This window comes from Pagrus major, chromosome 21 (assembly GCF_040436345.1).
Source record: "Pagrus major chromosome 21, Pma_NU_1.0".
NCBI lineage: Eukaryota > Metazoa > Chordata > Actinopteri > Spariformes > Sparidae > Pagrus > Pagrus major.
This window is the reverse complement of record NC_133235.1, coordinates 28,410,830-28,423,047: the sequence shown is the minus strand read 5'-3', so window position 1 is coordinate 28,423,047 and position 12,218 is coordinate 28,410,830. Positions and strand designations below refer to the sequence as shown.

The following is a 12,218-nucleotide window of genomic DNA, read 5'->3' as shown; positions in this document are numbered from 1 at the left end:
CAGCATTTTTAGGCAGTATGGAGGCATTTCATATACTGGTATCAGTGTGTATCTGCACTAATTTTAAGTCAAGTTTACAAACTACAAAACTTTGCATTACATAAATCTGATCAGAAGAGGGAAAGACAGGAGTTTTAGCTTGGTTACCCTCTTCTCAGTACCCTCCTGCTTTCTCTGCTCACCTATTATGTGTTTTAAAACACTCTAATCTCTCCTGATTTAATCATTTACAGCTGAAAAAGCAGAAAATATTAACTTGACCTTCGCCTAAAGATGCCACCTGTTAACCGGACTGAAAAGTCACCAAGTTGTTGCCTAACATCACCGAGCAGGCTTAGCTTTTCAAAAAAGCTGTGTTTACTTGCTCCACACGAGACAAGATGTTCTTTTCTGCAGACTATTTTTTTTTTAAGGACGACCAGCCGAGCGCCAAAAACAACAAGAAAACGAGGGCTCCTCAAATTTAGCTGGTTGAGAATTGGCACACACTTGTCCGTCATACAAATGTGATGATGAATAAAGAGGGAAAGACTGAGTGGATGGAGGGATGGCGGCACGGGAAACAAAAAGGGAAATGGGCGCTTGGGAGATGGTTTTTAAAAAAAGCGAGAGAAGGTAGAGAGCAGTGTAAAGAGGCAGGTGGAAAAAGGCAGCAGGCAGAGAAAGAAGAAGATGGCGAGAGTGAGAGATCCAGACGTACAGTGAGAGAGGTGGCAGTGTCTGTCTCCTTTTGTGTTCCACATGGATTCATCCCTTTCTGTCGGCCTTTCATTCACACTCCCTCGCTCGCTCACTCTGTCATTGTCATGCCGGCGCTCTCTCATTCTTTTCACCCTCTTTCTATTCGGCTCCTTCGCCTTTTCACCCTCGCTCTATTTGTCTCCGTCCCTCCTCTCGAGCCCATCACTCCTCTCCCTCCCCTCACCTTCGTTCAGCTCCTTTTACTTTGAGCTTTCTCTCCTCCCTCCTCTGCCTGTGATTTATTTATTTATTTTGACTCACTCTTTAACTCGTTTTTTTCTCTTTCCTGTCTTCTTTATCAGCAGCCAGGTTATTTAAAAAGTCTCAAAATATCTTGAATCAGCCATTGAAAGGTAGGGCAGAACAGCTTGAGGAAAAAATCTTATTTGGATTTTTCTGACCAGTATTGTGATTAATCTCTGTAAATTAATCTCAAGGCTGTTGTGGTTGTCTGTATGGTCTTGAACAAGGTAAACTTTCTTCAGCAAAATCACACACTTACATGGAAAAAATAGGGCTGAGCAACATATCAGTGTCATGGTTTTTAAATTTTGTCACCCATTCTAGCATTTATGAAGCGCTATTAGAGAGATTCCAGATACCGAGACTTATTTTGTGTATTGCAGTATAGCCTAGAAATATGTTTAAGTAAACTTAGCTACTTTTTCTACTAAAAAATGTTCATGTTTTCCTCACATTTAGCGTTAGTGATACAGCCGTTTAACTAACCCAGAACTTTGTACAGTTGCCAGACGATAACGAAACCTCTGGTAGGTCACGTCTGACCAATTTACTATCGCTAATGATCCGATTGTCAACTCTTCACTGTAGCTGCTTGAGCTAACGTTTACATCATGATTACTGAACTGTCCTGCTTGTGATACTTTCAGAGTATTTATGTAGCATCTAGACCTGCGTTATAATCCAAAAAAGACAGGAAGTCTCACTTTCCACAATATGGGACCTTTAACCTGAAGAGTTTGACTATTGCTTGCTATTCGCTAACCGTCAGTCATGCTATCAAGCTAACTGCCATGTGCTAGTCTTAAAAACTGACCTGTTGTTGTTTTTTGTTTTTAACAGCAAATGACTCCATAAAGAGTGTTTTTTTTGTTCCACTATTTACACTTGTTCATTGGTAATGATGTAATTATTGGGGAATGGAATTTGAAAAAATAGAGAAACATTTCAAATCAGGATTAAAATGTAACAGAGATAAATCCTTTAGCTTCATTAACAGCATTATTCATCTTGTATCAGTTAGGAGATGTCTTATTTGTAACCCTGAAATGACATCACATCTGCTTTACTGATCTTTTCTTTTTTCTTTAGTTGAAATCATTAATTTCCTGTTTTCCTATTTCTTATTCTGACCACTCGCAGTATAAGAGGATTACGCCGTTGTTAGTCACTTTTTAATTAGCCTTAAATTAAATTCCAGGCAGAATGAATTGGACTCGAGGCTCCAAAATAATTAAATTCCTGTTGTCTTTTGTGCTGTGCATTCCAGGTAGCGTTCATTTGTCTTTGTGAAGCACGCAGACATCCTTACAGTGCTCTTCAGGCTTTTCTATTCCTTTATCTTCCTCCTTACTTCCTTCCTTCTGTTCCCTCCCTTTCCCATCTCTCTCCATACATCCTCGTTTTTTTGCCCGACTCCCCCTTCCACCTCCCCTTTCCCCCTCTTTGCCTCTCCCTCCATCCCTCTTTCTCCCCCCCCTCTCCGTTCCAACCCAGAGCAATTCCATCTCTCTCCCAGCAAACAAAGGGAGCTAATGACATGCTGACACCGAGCCCGATGATTGAATTCATTAGGCGTGCACAATAATTGCCAGGCGTGAGCGTGCACGCACCCATCTATTCAGAGGACAGCTGTCAAATAACAAGCAAGAGAGAATAGCTTTTTATTGTTGAGCTGGAAGAGAGAGAGAGAGAGAGAGAGAGAGAGAGAGAGAGAGAGAGAGAGAGGGAGAATGAATATAGAGAAAAGAGCGAGAGAGAAGCACCTGTTGTGGAGGGGAAGAGAGAGAGCACTCAGCATGTCAATTAGGCTGCTGTGTTCATGCAGGGTTACGGGGAAGTTTACTGCCTGTTTGACGCACTTGGCATCACGATACAGGTGCACGGCGTGTCGGATTTGTGCTTTATAGGTAGCGTGCGTGCTTCTCTCTGAATCCTATTAAAAACTCCTGAGTGAGGACGTTTTTACTCCTGTAAAGACAAATATTCAAACTCATTTTTACTCTGTTGGGCTGAAACAAGTTTAGGAATCAGACTAAAGCTGAACATCAGAACGATGGTAGTGAAAGTTGGGGTTAGACGTGATAGTTGGGAATGTTTGCCAACTTTACTGAGAGAAAAATACATTTAATATAAAAAGACTTCTTAATCCAACTACAATCCATACCGATGTTTGTTTCATTGACACATTACAGTCAGGCAGCAGTAGTTAATTCATCACTGCGGCGCAATAAGAAAAAATAAATCTGGTTTGTGATCATTTGTATGGATATTGCTGAGGGAATATGAACTGTGGGGCTTTCAAAAGTTAACATTTTCTTTTGTAGGCTACCTTTTCTGTACTTCTCTTGTATGTGTTGTTGTCAGATGAATAGGTTATGTTAGTACTTTTCAAATTATTTTCAGTTTAAGCACCAGATATAAGTCACATTACCAGCTACATGTGATGAAAGATGTACAAATATGGAATGAGACTAATTATTATGAAGCAACAAGTTGTTTATTTTCCAGGCTGAATGAAAGACATCTGACACTTTGTGTTGTTCATGCCTTGTGGCTCGAATGCTTTTACTGTAGTCCACGTAGAACTGCAACAATTTGTCCATTAATTGATTAGTTGGTCGAAAGAAAATCGATTAATTGTCTCACTCATTTTTAATGCAGAAATATGAAACATTTACTGGTTCTGGGCAGCTTCTTTAATGTGAGGATTTGCTGCTCTTCTTTGTCAGTTATGACAGTGAATGAAAAGCCTTTGGGTTTTGGACTACTGGTTGGACACATGCAATTTGAATAATTAATATGATTAATAGATGAATTCTGATTGATGGACCTGAAACAGGCTTTGTGTTGTAGTTTTTTCTGATTGGTGGAGCCGGGTTCCGTCTGAATTAAGAAGTTTTGATGAAAACCAGCTTCAGGCGACACACATCAGACTTAAACCAACACAGGCTGTATCTGTTTCATATGTAGATTAGGAGCTTCACGTATTAATGAATTACTTTTGATCTTCACAATCTCGATCTTCATCAACCTGCCTTGCTCCACTGATTCACCCAAACTCTGACTCACCAGCGCTGAATACTGAAGCCAACAACACATCACACCCTGATTCTGATAAAACATCCCTTTTCTACTCTGAAAAGTTTTGCACCTATGTTCTTTAGAAGTAATCAACCAGAACATTGTGCCTTGATTAAACAAGATAAGTCGCTGTCTGCTTATACTAAGTACCTGATTTAACACTTAGGACCGCTGCTGTTTAACACTAATAAATCTGATGTAGCTAATGAGCTTGCACTCTGATTTACCTCCCTGCTATCTGCCCGGCTGCAATTTATATGCAAGTGCTTTTCATTAACCTCAAGTAGCCAAATAAATGTCCTTTTAAATTTGGCCCATTGGCTAACCCACAGCAACACAGTGAATGCATAGCGAGGCCTGAAGGCTGTTATTGCTTCAGGGCTGGAATAAATACAGGAATGCTTTTGCTTTGCATAATTAAAAATGCATTATGGTGTATGAGCATTTAAATGTGAACTGTAATCTTTGAGGCCTGTGGAGATTCTGTTCTGCTGCTGGTGCTGATTGTGTTACTAACTATGTTTATGTTTTATGTTATTTTGGGACGTCTAGAATCTAAGTATGTCACTTTTTCTCTTTCTTGCTCTCCATCTCCTGAAGAAGACAGAGGAGGACGATTTGGTCCTGACTCCAGACGGGACCAGAGAGTTCCTGACTTTTGAGATCCCCCTCAGTGACTCGGGTTCAGCCGGGCTGGGCGTCAGCGTCAAAGGGAACCGCTCCAAGGAGAACCACGCTGACCTGGGCATCTTCGTCAAATCCATCATTAACGGGGGAGCAGCCTGCAAGGTATGATACCTCCTGTTATCTGTCTGTAGAACATACTGTAGGAAAGGTGTTAAAGAGTGGCATCTATTCTTCTAAGAGACCTTTTTTCAGTTAGCTAGCCGCTAGAGGTGAGATGATTTAATTCCTGTTTTGAGTTGTATTAATTAGGGAAAAGTTTAGATTTTTAGTTTATCTTATTCTTACAGAGTGGCACCCACCAAAAAATGGGTTAGCAGCGAGCACTGAAGTCATTAAAGCAGTTTCTCTTAACGCAAAATATATAATATTGCTCGCTTGCTAACGGCTAATGCACAATAAAGTAATCTGGCTGTTTGGGGAGAATAAACACACACGCAAGTAAACTCATTTAGCTTCAAACACATTAAACAGCCACCACTGCTGATTAAAATCTATCTGACTGGACTCAGGCACAAAAGTTCACAAACAAAATCATGTTTTCAAGTTTTATTCAAGTTAACTTTCATTCATCCACTTCTCGCTCTCTGACACTATCCTGGAATTCGACCAAATGAAATGCACCATTACCTTCAGTGTGCTTATGGATTAAGGCATGAAATCTAATTCTACTATCTGCAGACAGTCTGTGAGAAAATGATAATATAAAATAGAGATGACTTGCAATGAATTGGGTGCATCAGACTGAGTTTTGTGCATCACAGTGTTTTAAATCCCTTCACATGCCTTTGAAGGGATGTAAAATGACTTTTCTGTGCCTCAGTAAGTATTGAGAGAGGCTTAATCTGTCATAAAATCTATCAACACAAAGTGTCCTATTTTCTGTTGCTATCTGTCGTCCTGTGCTGCTGTCAATTTCAATAGTCTTTCAACTTGAACACAAGCCTGTTTAAACACAAACAAGCTTGTGTTGACAGAACATAATAATGCACTTAGAAGCACACTTCTCTGTTAGAGATTAGATCAGGGCTTGAAACAGGATCCACTCTGTGAGTGAGATTGTTACTCTGATTAGATAAAGGTTTATTGTTAAGTTGGAGATGACTGCTTTCATCTACCGCACAGCATTTTTCTGTCTGGTAAACGAATAAAAAAATAATATGAACTTTGTGATTTCTTGTCCACCAACAGGACGGGCGCCTTCGAGTGAACGACCAGTTGATCGCCGTCAACGGAGAGTCGCTATTGGGCAAAACCAACCAGGACGCCATGGAGACGCTACGCAAGTCCATGTCCACGGAAGGCAACAAACGTGGGATGATCCAGCTCATTGTGGCCAGACGGGTAGCAAAAAGGAACGAGGTAAAGAAACACGGTGAAAGACTGATTGAACTGAGACTGTGCGTCAACTGAGCAGGGATAAAACTGTGGATATAAAGATGATGATGAATATTAATACTATGAATGCAATACATCAACAATAATTAGATTAATTCTCTTAAAAGGTGAGTGCCATTAAAGCCATTTTTCCCCCTTAGGCTGAATAATGTCTTAATTGGACTCTGCATGACAAGAAAACCTTGTTGCAGAACTTCTAGCTCTGCCTAATGGACTACATTGTAAAGGTGTCAGAAAAAAGGGAAACATTAACACTATTGTTAAAATAAAACCCATGTTGAAGTGACTGGTATTGTACTGGTGAAAGCCACTTAATCAAAATGTATTCATATGTCGAATAAGGTCAGTGTAAACTTAAATAAATGATCCGTTCTTTTATTTACCCAGACTGAACACATTTGACCTTTTGCAGCGGCCCTGCTGCACACTTGCGTTTCACACGTTCACACCTCAGAGCAGCAGTACTGTAATGTGACCAGTGGAAAAACTGGTGGGCACGTCAACGACTGTTACTGAGTAAATGGGCTGATTGCTTTTATTCAGTTACTGCTCTGATTTTTCCTCACCAGTTGATTAACGTTCAAAGAGAAAAAAAACTTTTATGTTTTCTGTCTGCTTGACATTTTAAGATAAATGAATTTGAAAGTCTATTTTAACTTTCCCGTTACAGCTGAGTCATATTTAATTTGATAACTTGATCAAATGATCACGATTTAGCTTGATTTGTAATCCTATTGTAGATCAAAGTGGTTGGAGCTACAGTTATATGGTTTATTCCCCCCCCCCGATGATAACACAAGTGAACTCATCTGACACCGCCGCCCTAAATAAAGACACTTGTGTGGACATGGAGCACCACTTCAATAAGAACCTGTTCTGTGATAAATGGATGTAACACAACCCAAAGCAAACCACTGGGAAATACCCTCATGAGCAGCAATGAATCGTCCCATGACATAAAAGTAAGTAGTTAGGTCACAGCAGTTCACCGACCCCTCCCACGCACAATCACCTCCCTCGAGGCAGCCGGAGAATTTTTTTTTTAATATAAAAACATGGCTGCGATCGGAGCTACACAACTTTTCTTTCCCTCCCCTCGATGTCATGTTTTTACATTCTCTGTACACCTTGGCCTGTCGCCTGCTTGAAAGCCGAGGCTGAGTCTGTGTTCACCGCTGCTGTGTGTCTGCGTATGGGCTCGCACGTCTGCGTGCACGCGTGCGCCTCTGGCACCGCCCCGGCTCCCCTGCTCTCCTTTTCCAACCCGGTGTGTCAAAGTTTTGATTTCCCCTCGGTCTGTCTGGTAATTGAAAGCAGAGGCTAAGCCTGGAGGTGTGTTTTGTGTTTGTGTGTACGTGCACATGTCTTTGTGTGTTATGAGTGTGCAGTTTGTGCTTTTGTACATCCTGCTTATGCATGTATGCATTTATTTTCAAGGATCTCTCTGTGTGTTGGCGTGCAAACAGATACCCCGTGTGCATGTGTGCAAGTGCGGCCATGTCAAGGCAGCGAGACTTCACAGACGGCGTGGTGGATGAATAAAATTTGAGCGTTGGGAGTCTTGTCAATCTCTGCTTCACATGCAGAGCTGGAGGCATGGCCTGAGGCCGTCCAAGTGTCTGGCTATTTATAAGAAATAGTGTCCAAGCCACTCAGAGAGGAGGAAAACAACAATTTAATACACTCGTAGTCAAAGAGACTGCTCAGAGCTGATTTAGAAAGTCCCTGTGGAGCAGTGGTTCACAAACTTTCTCTGGCATGGCCCCTTCAGAAGCCAAGAAGTTCATTACTTTCACCCCACAATTTGTATCAATCATTAATAATGATAGGGACCAATTAAAAAGGATCCAAATTGAATTTTGGTGAAGTGGTCATTAATATTACTATATTCCTTTTATTTTAAGGAAAAAAAGCCTACAATATCTGTTCTGTGAAGTATTTCTGTATTGTTATTATCTGTGTGATGTGTATGTTATCTGCAATTACCATATATGTCCAAAAGTTTTTAATCATGATCCGTGCATTATCCCCTGAGAGATTCACATAAATTAACACAATGGGGTCTATTCTGGGCCGAGACTCATCCTCCACGCAAGTTTCAAGGAAATCCGTCTGGTAGTTTTTGTGTGATCCTGCTGACAAACCAACAAAACAAAGCAAAAACAGGCAAACACACAACCTTGTTGGAGGAAATAAATAGTTCTGAAAAGGTCAGCAAGAGAGCATCAGCAATCCCTTGATGGTTAATCTCCTTTACATAAATCCTGTCCACTCAACTTAGTTTCTCAACATAGTTTTCCCCAGTCATCCACGCCCAAACCTGCAGTGGATCTATGCAGGGGCCGCTCCTCAGCTGGAGAACCACTGCTATAGACTCACTATAGATTAATACCTCGCAACCAGCTGTCCATCAAGTATTAGTTTAAATCAAATCCTTCCTGATTACTATAGGATGAAAAGCCGTGGCTCATTTTGACATATTGTCATTCCTATACTGACATATGGGATCAAATAATCCTGTATTTACTTTCTTCCCCGTGTTTCCTTCCCCTGACAGCCAATCTCAAATCAATCTCAAATGTTTGCCGTTGCATAAATCACAAGACCAACTGCTGCTGTTCCTCCCCTCCATCCCCATAGAAACACACCGAACCTCAGAGCAGCTGACTTCCTCATCACCATTGGCACCCGGTGGGATCGAGACCTTCCCGGAGCTCAATTATCAACCTGAATATGCAATGAGCTGCGGTGTGATTTGTCGATGGGCTCTCAGTATGGCGAATCCCCTCGGCTATTACTGAGGCGTTTCACCTCAGCCCCCTCAGCCGGCCAATTCATTAACTATCTCATTTAAAGTCGAGAGCGTGCGCATGCCAACAGTCACAGCACCATATGGCGACCTCAGAGATTAGTTTGTTTCCATGGAAGATTTGTCGTATCCGTGTGCAGGTTCGATCGGTTCTGTTTGCTCTGATTCAAACCATTTAATTTGTCCAGTAAGTAAGTAAAATAAGGAATTAATTCACATGTAGTTGATGATAGAATCCAATGAAATCTGAATTTTTAGTATGTTTACTGCCACATTTTCAGTTGAGATGTTGGTCTGATTAAAACTTTTCATCAGCCCCATTAGAGCTGTTGCTCAAGGACCGTTAACTACATACTTTTACTTAAGAACTGTACTCACCTCAGTGGAGTTAACCCATTTTACACGCCTTTCTATTTCTACCCTTAAGTGGGGAACTTCTTAATTGTTACATTAATATATCCAACAATATATGAATTTAAAATTAGATGCATTATATTATTGATACAGATCTTCTACCACCATTTGTGGTTGTTCGGGAAGTAAAAATATTTCTAGTCTGGAGATTTTAAACAAGCTGCCTCATTACACTTGACAGTAGCCAGCCGCCTAATGTACCCACACATGTATTCTCCTGTAAACTGCACTTGTTTGTTTACTTCAGAATCTGTCCAGCGATGGCCATTACAGCGCCTCGACCATTTAGCGAGCTGTGAAAGGATCATTGGGCAAAGACCTTCTGCCAAAATCGAATCCCTGCCTAGCTAGTTATGGTCATTGATCGGGGATAATTTAGGTCCAGTATTAACTCGAGTGTGATGGTGTTATCGCTCACACATGATGCTGCGATGATGGCTATCTTTATGGCAAGAGCTGTCATCACCTTGAACACAAACCACAGCAAATCAATACAGTCAACTCTCCAATGGACAAACAATGAGGGCGAAGACACACACACACACACACACACACACACACACAAGCAAACACACAAACATTGAAAGGCCGTGGATGTGTGTTTATGGGTGACAGGGCCAGCAAATGGTCTATTTGTCCAGCAAACAAGAGAGTGTCATCGTTGGTCCTGAGGGAAATGTCAAGATGCTAGCAAGCTAACCATCCCCCCGTGGGGGAACACTAGCTCGCTAACAGCCTGTGGCTTAACAGCCTATTGGAAATCCATGCTCATTTATCCTGCTTTTCACACTGCTAGCATTAGCATGGATAGCTGCTCCTGTGTCCATCCATTACTGTTTAGGAAATGTCGGCACGGCGACTTCCCTGCTGCCTCATTCTCTCACTGTTATTTAGCATTAACACAACTGTTGCTCTTACAGCCTCGTGTTTGTGTGTAGATCTAGGATACTGCTGCAGCTTGGACTAGTCTGTAGGTGTGACAAGCGGTATAGCACGTTAATCAATAGTCTTCTACTCATGTACAATGGACTATCAACCCAAAGGCCTGTGCCGTCTTGTAGAGTGTCCCAAGTGGTTCAAAGGGTTAAAACAGATAAAAGTGTGCTAAAAGCACTACTAAGAGAATAGAAAAAACTATTCTAATCTCACCGTCCTTTTCATTCAGGAGGCACCAGGGAGCCCGCTGGGACCTCAGACTATGAACACCCACCTGGACGACCACGAGCGCCGAATCTCCCACTCTTTGTACGGCGGCCTGGAGGGCCTCGATGACAACCTGATGCCACGCCAAGGCATGATACCACGCACAATAGGTAAGATTGACACATCTTTTTTTAACTTATTCCCTTTGGCTTGTCTGACTCTAATTGCTACTGATTATAGCATTTCCTCGCTGGTTGAGGTTTTCGTGCGTTCAGAGGTGGATCTCAGTCTGATGTCAGGCTTTCTTCAAGACCGGTATTGCTGTTAAGTATTATATCATGAATATCAGTAAACATTTTAATCAATCACACAAATAGGAACAGTGCTACGAAGCAGACAAACAGCCGCATTTAAATTCCTCTTCTGTTAGTGTGTTTTCCGGAAAGACTCTGTGGTCTAACCTGCCAGGTTTTGTCAACACAGAATATGGGCTAATTGTGTCATCAGGTCTCAGTTGCTGTCAAGACTTGGTGGCTTTTAATGTCTGGGAAAATGTCAGGGAGAGAGAGACAGAGATGGAAAAATGGCCCCTGGACAATTTGTTGCTGCAGGCGCACTGCCAGTGATTGATTCTTTTTTTTAGTGGGCGTTTGTTTTGTGTGTTTTCTGAAAGTGTGTGTGTGTGTGTGCACGTGTGTGTGCACGTGTGTTAGTTTGCACGCTTGTCAGTCTCTCTGTGGATGTCATTGCTCAAACCAGCTCTGAGTTGGTTTGTAAGTGAGCGTGTGCGTTGGATTAAGTGAAATAGATTAGCAAGCACATTTGTATCCGTGTGTGCGAGCTCTGCACGCATCTCCCCTGGATTGCATGTGTGTGGGGCTTGAATGATTGATGGACAGGTGGTGAAGTTGCCTGGTGTCAAAGAAAGGCTTCTGTGGACCAGATGGTGTAACTGCTCAGCTCGCCTGTGGTAAAATTCAAGAAAGTACAAAATGGCTAAACTGTCTTTGTACCTTTTTTGTTTTTGCTGTTGTTTGTTTGTCTCGCATTTCTCAAACGATCGAATTATTGTGTGATACAAGGTCCATTAAAACACTTCAGTCGAAGTTAAAAAAACATAACATGCACAAAATACAAGTTAACTTAGCAGAGGAAGAGTTGATCCACCAACTTTTAATCAGTTTTTGTCGACTAACTCCTCCAAACTTTACCCAATTAATAAATTAAAAGTGTGAACTCGATTTTCCCTTCATGCAAATTAGTCGACATTGACACTGTTGTTAGTGTAAACAAAAAAACAAAAAAAAGTGTGAGCCATGACTGACAGAAGAAGTGTTAATAGGTGAAGTTCCAGAAGGCTGCCACAGTGACTGCGTTCATCCATGCTTAACAAACAGCGAGGGCTGATAATGAGCGTACAGGGTCGGGAGTGAAAGCACAAGGCAGATATGCAGGAGATACAGCAGACGTCTGCTCAACGCTGGCAAACAAGATCATTGTCGTTAAGGCGATGAGAGGAGCTGATGTCTGTATAAAGAGGCCTGGTGCTTTTATAACAGCTAGAGTTGATTAAAGTATCGTATGAAGTCAGTTAAAACATGAACATGCTGCTGCCAGCGCTGTGTGGACACATCCAGACGTCAGATAGCAACAGTACCTGAGAGCTGGAGAATAAAAGTGAAAATTTGTGCTGAGGCTTGAAGGA

The 12,218-nt window shown here is 41.6% G+C and overlaps 1 protein-coding gene across 4 annotated transcripts in view; it reads left to right on the top strand.

The window, feature by feature from the left end:
- pard3ab (par-3 family cell polarity regulator alpha, b) overlaps positions 1–12,218 on the top strand; it is a 246,778-nt gene that overhangs the window by 139,708 nt on the left and 94,852 nt on the right. For all 4 annotated transcript variants that reach the window (XM_073491060.1, XM_073491059.1, XM_073491058.1 and 1 more), the window contains 3 exons: positions 4,666–4,854; positions 5,941–6,111; positions 10,536–10,683. In XM_073491060.1, the coding sequence (XP_073347161.1) occupies positions 4,666–4,854; positions 5,941–6,111; positions 10,536–10,683 (508 nt within the window). The remainder of the gene's footprint in view (positions 1–4,665; positions 4,855–5,940; positions 6,112–10,535; positions 10,684–12,218) is intronic.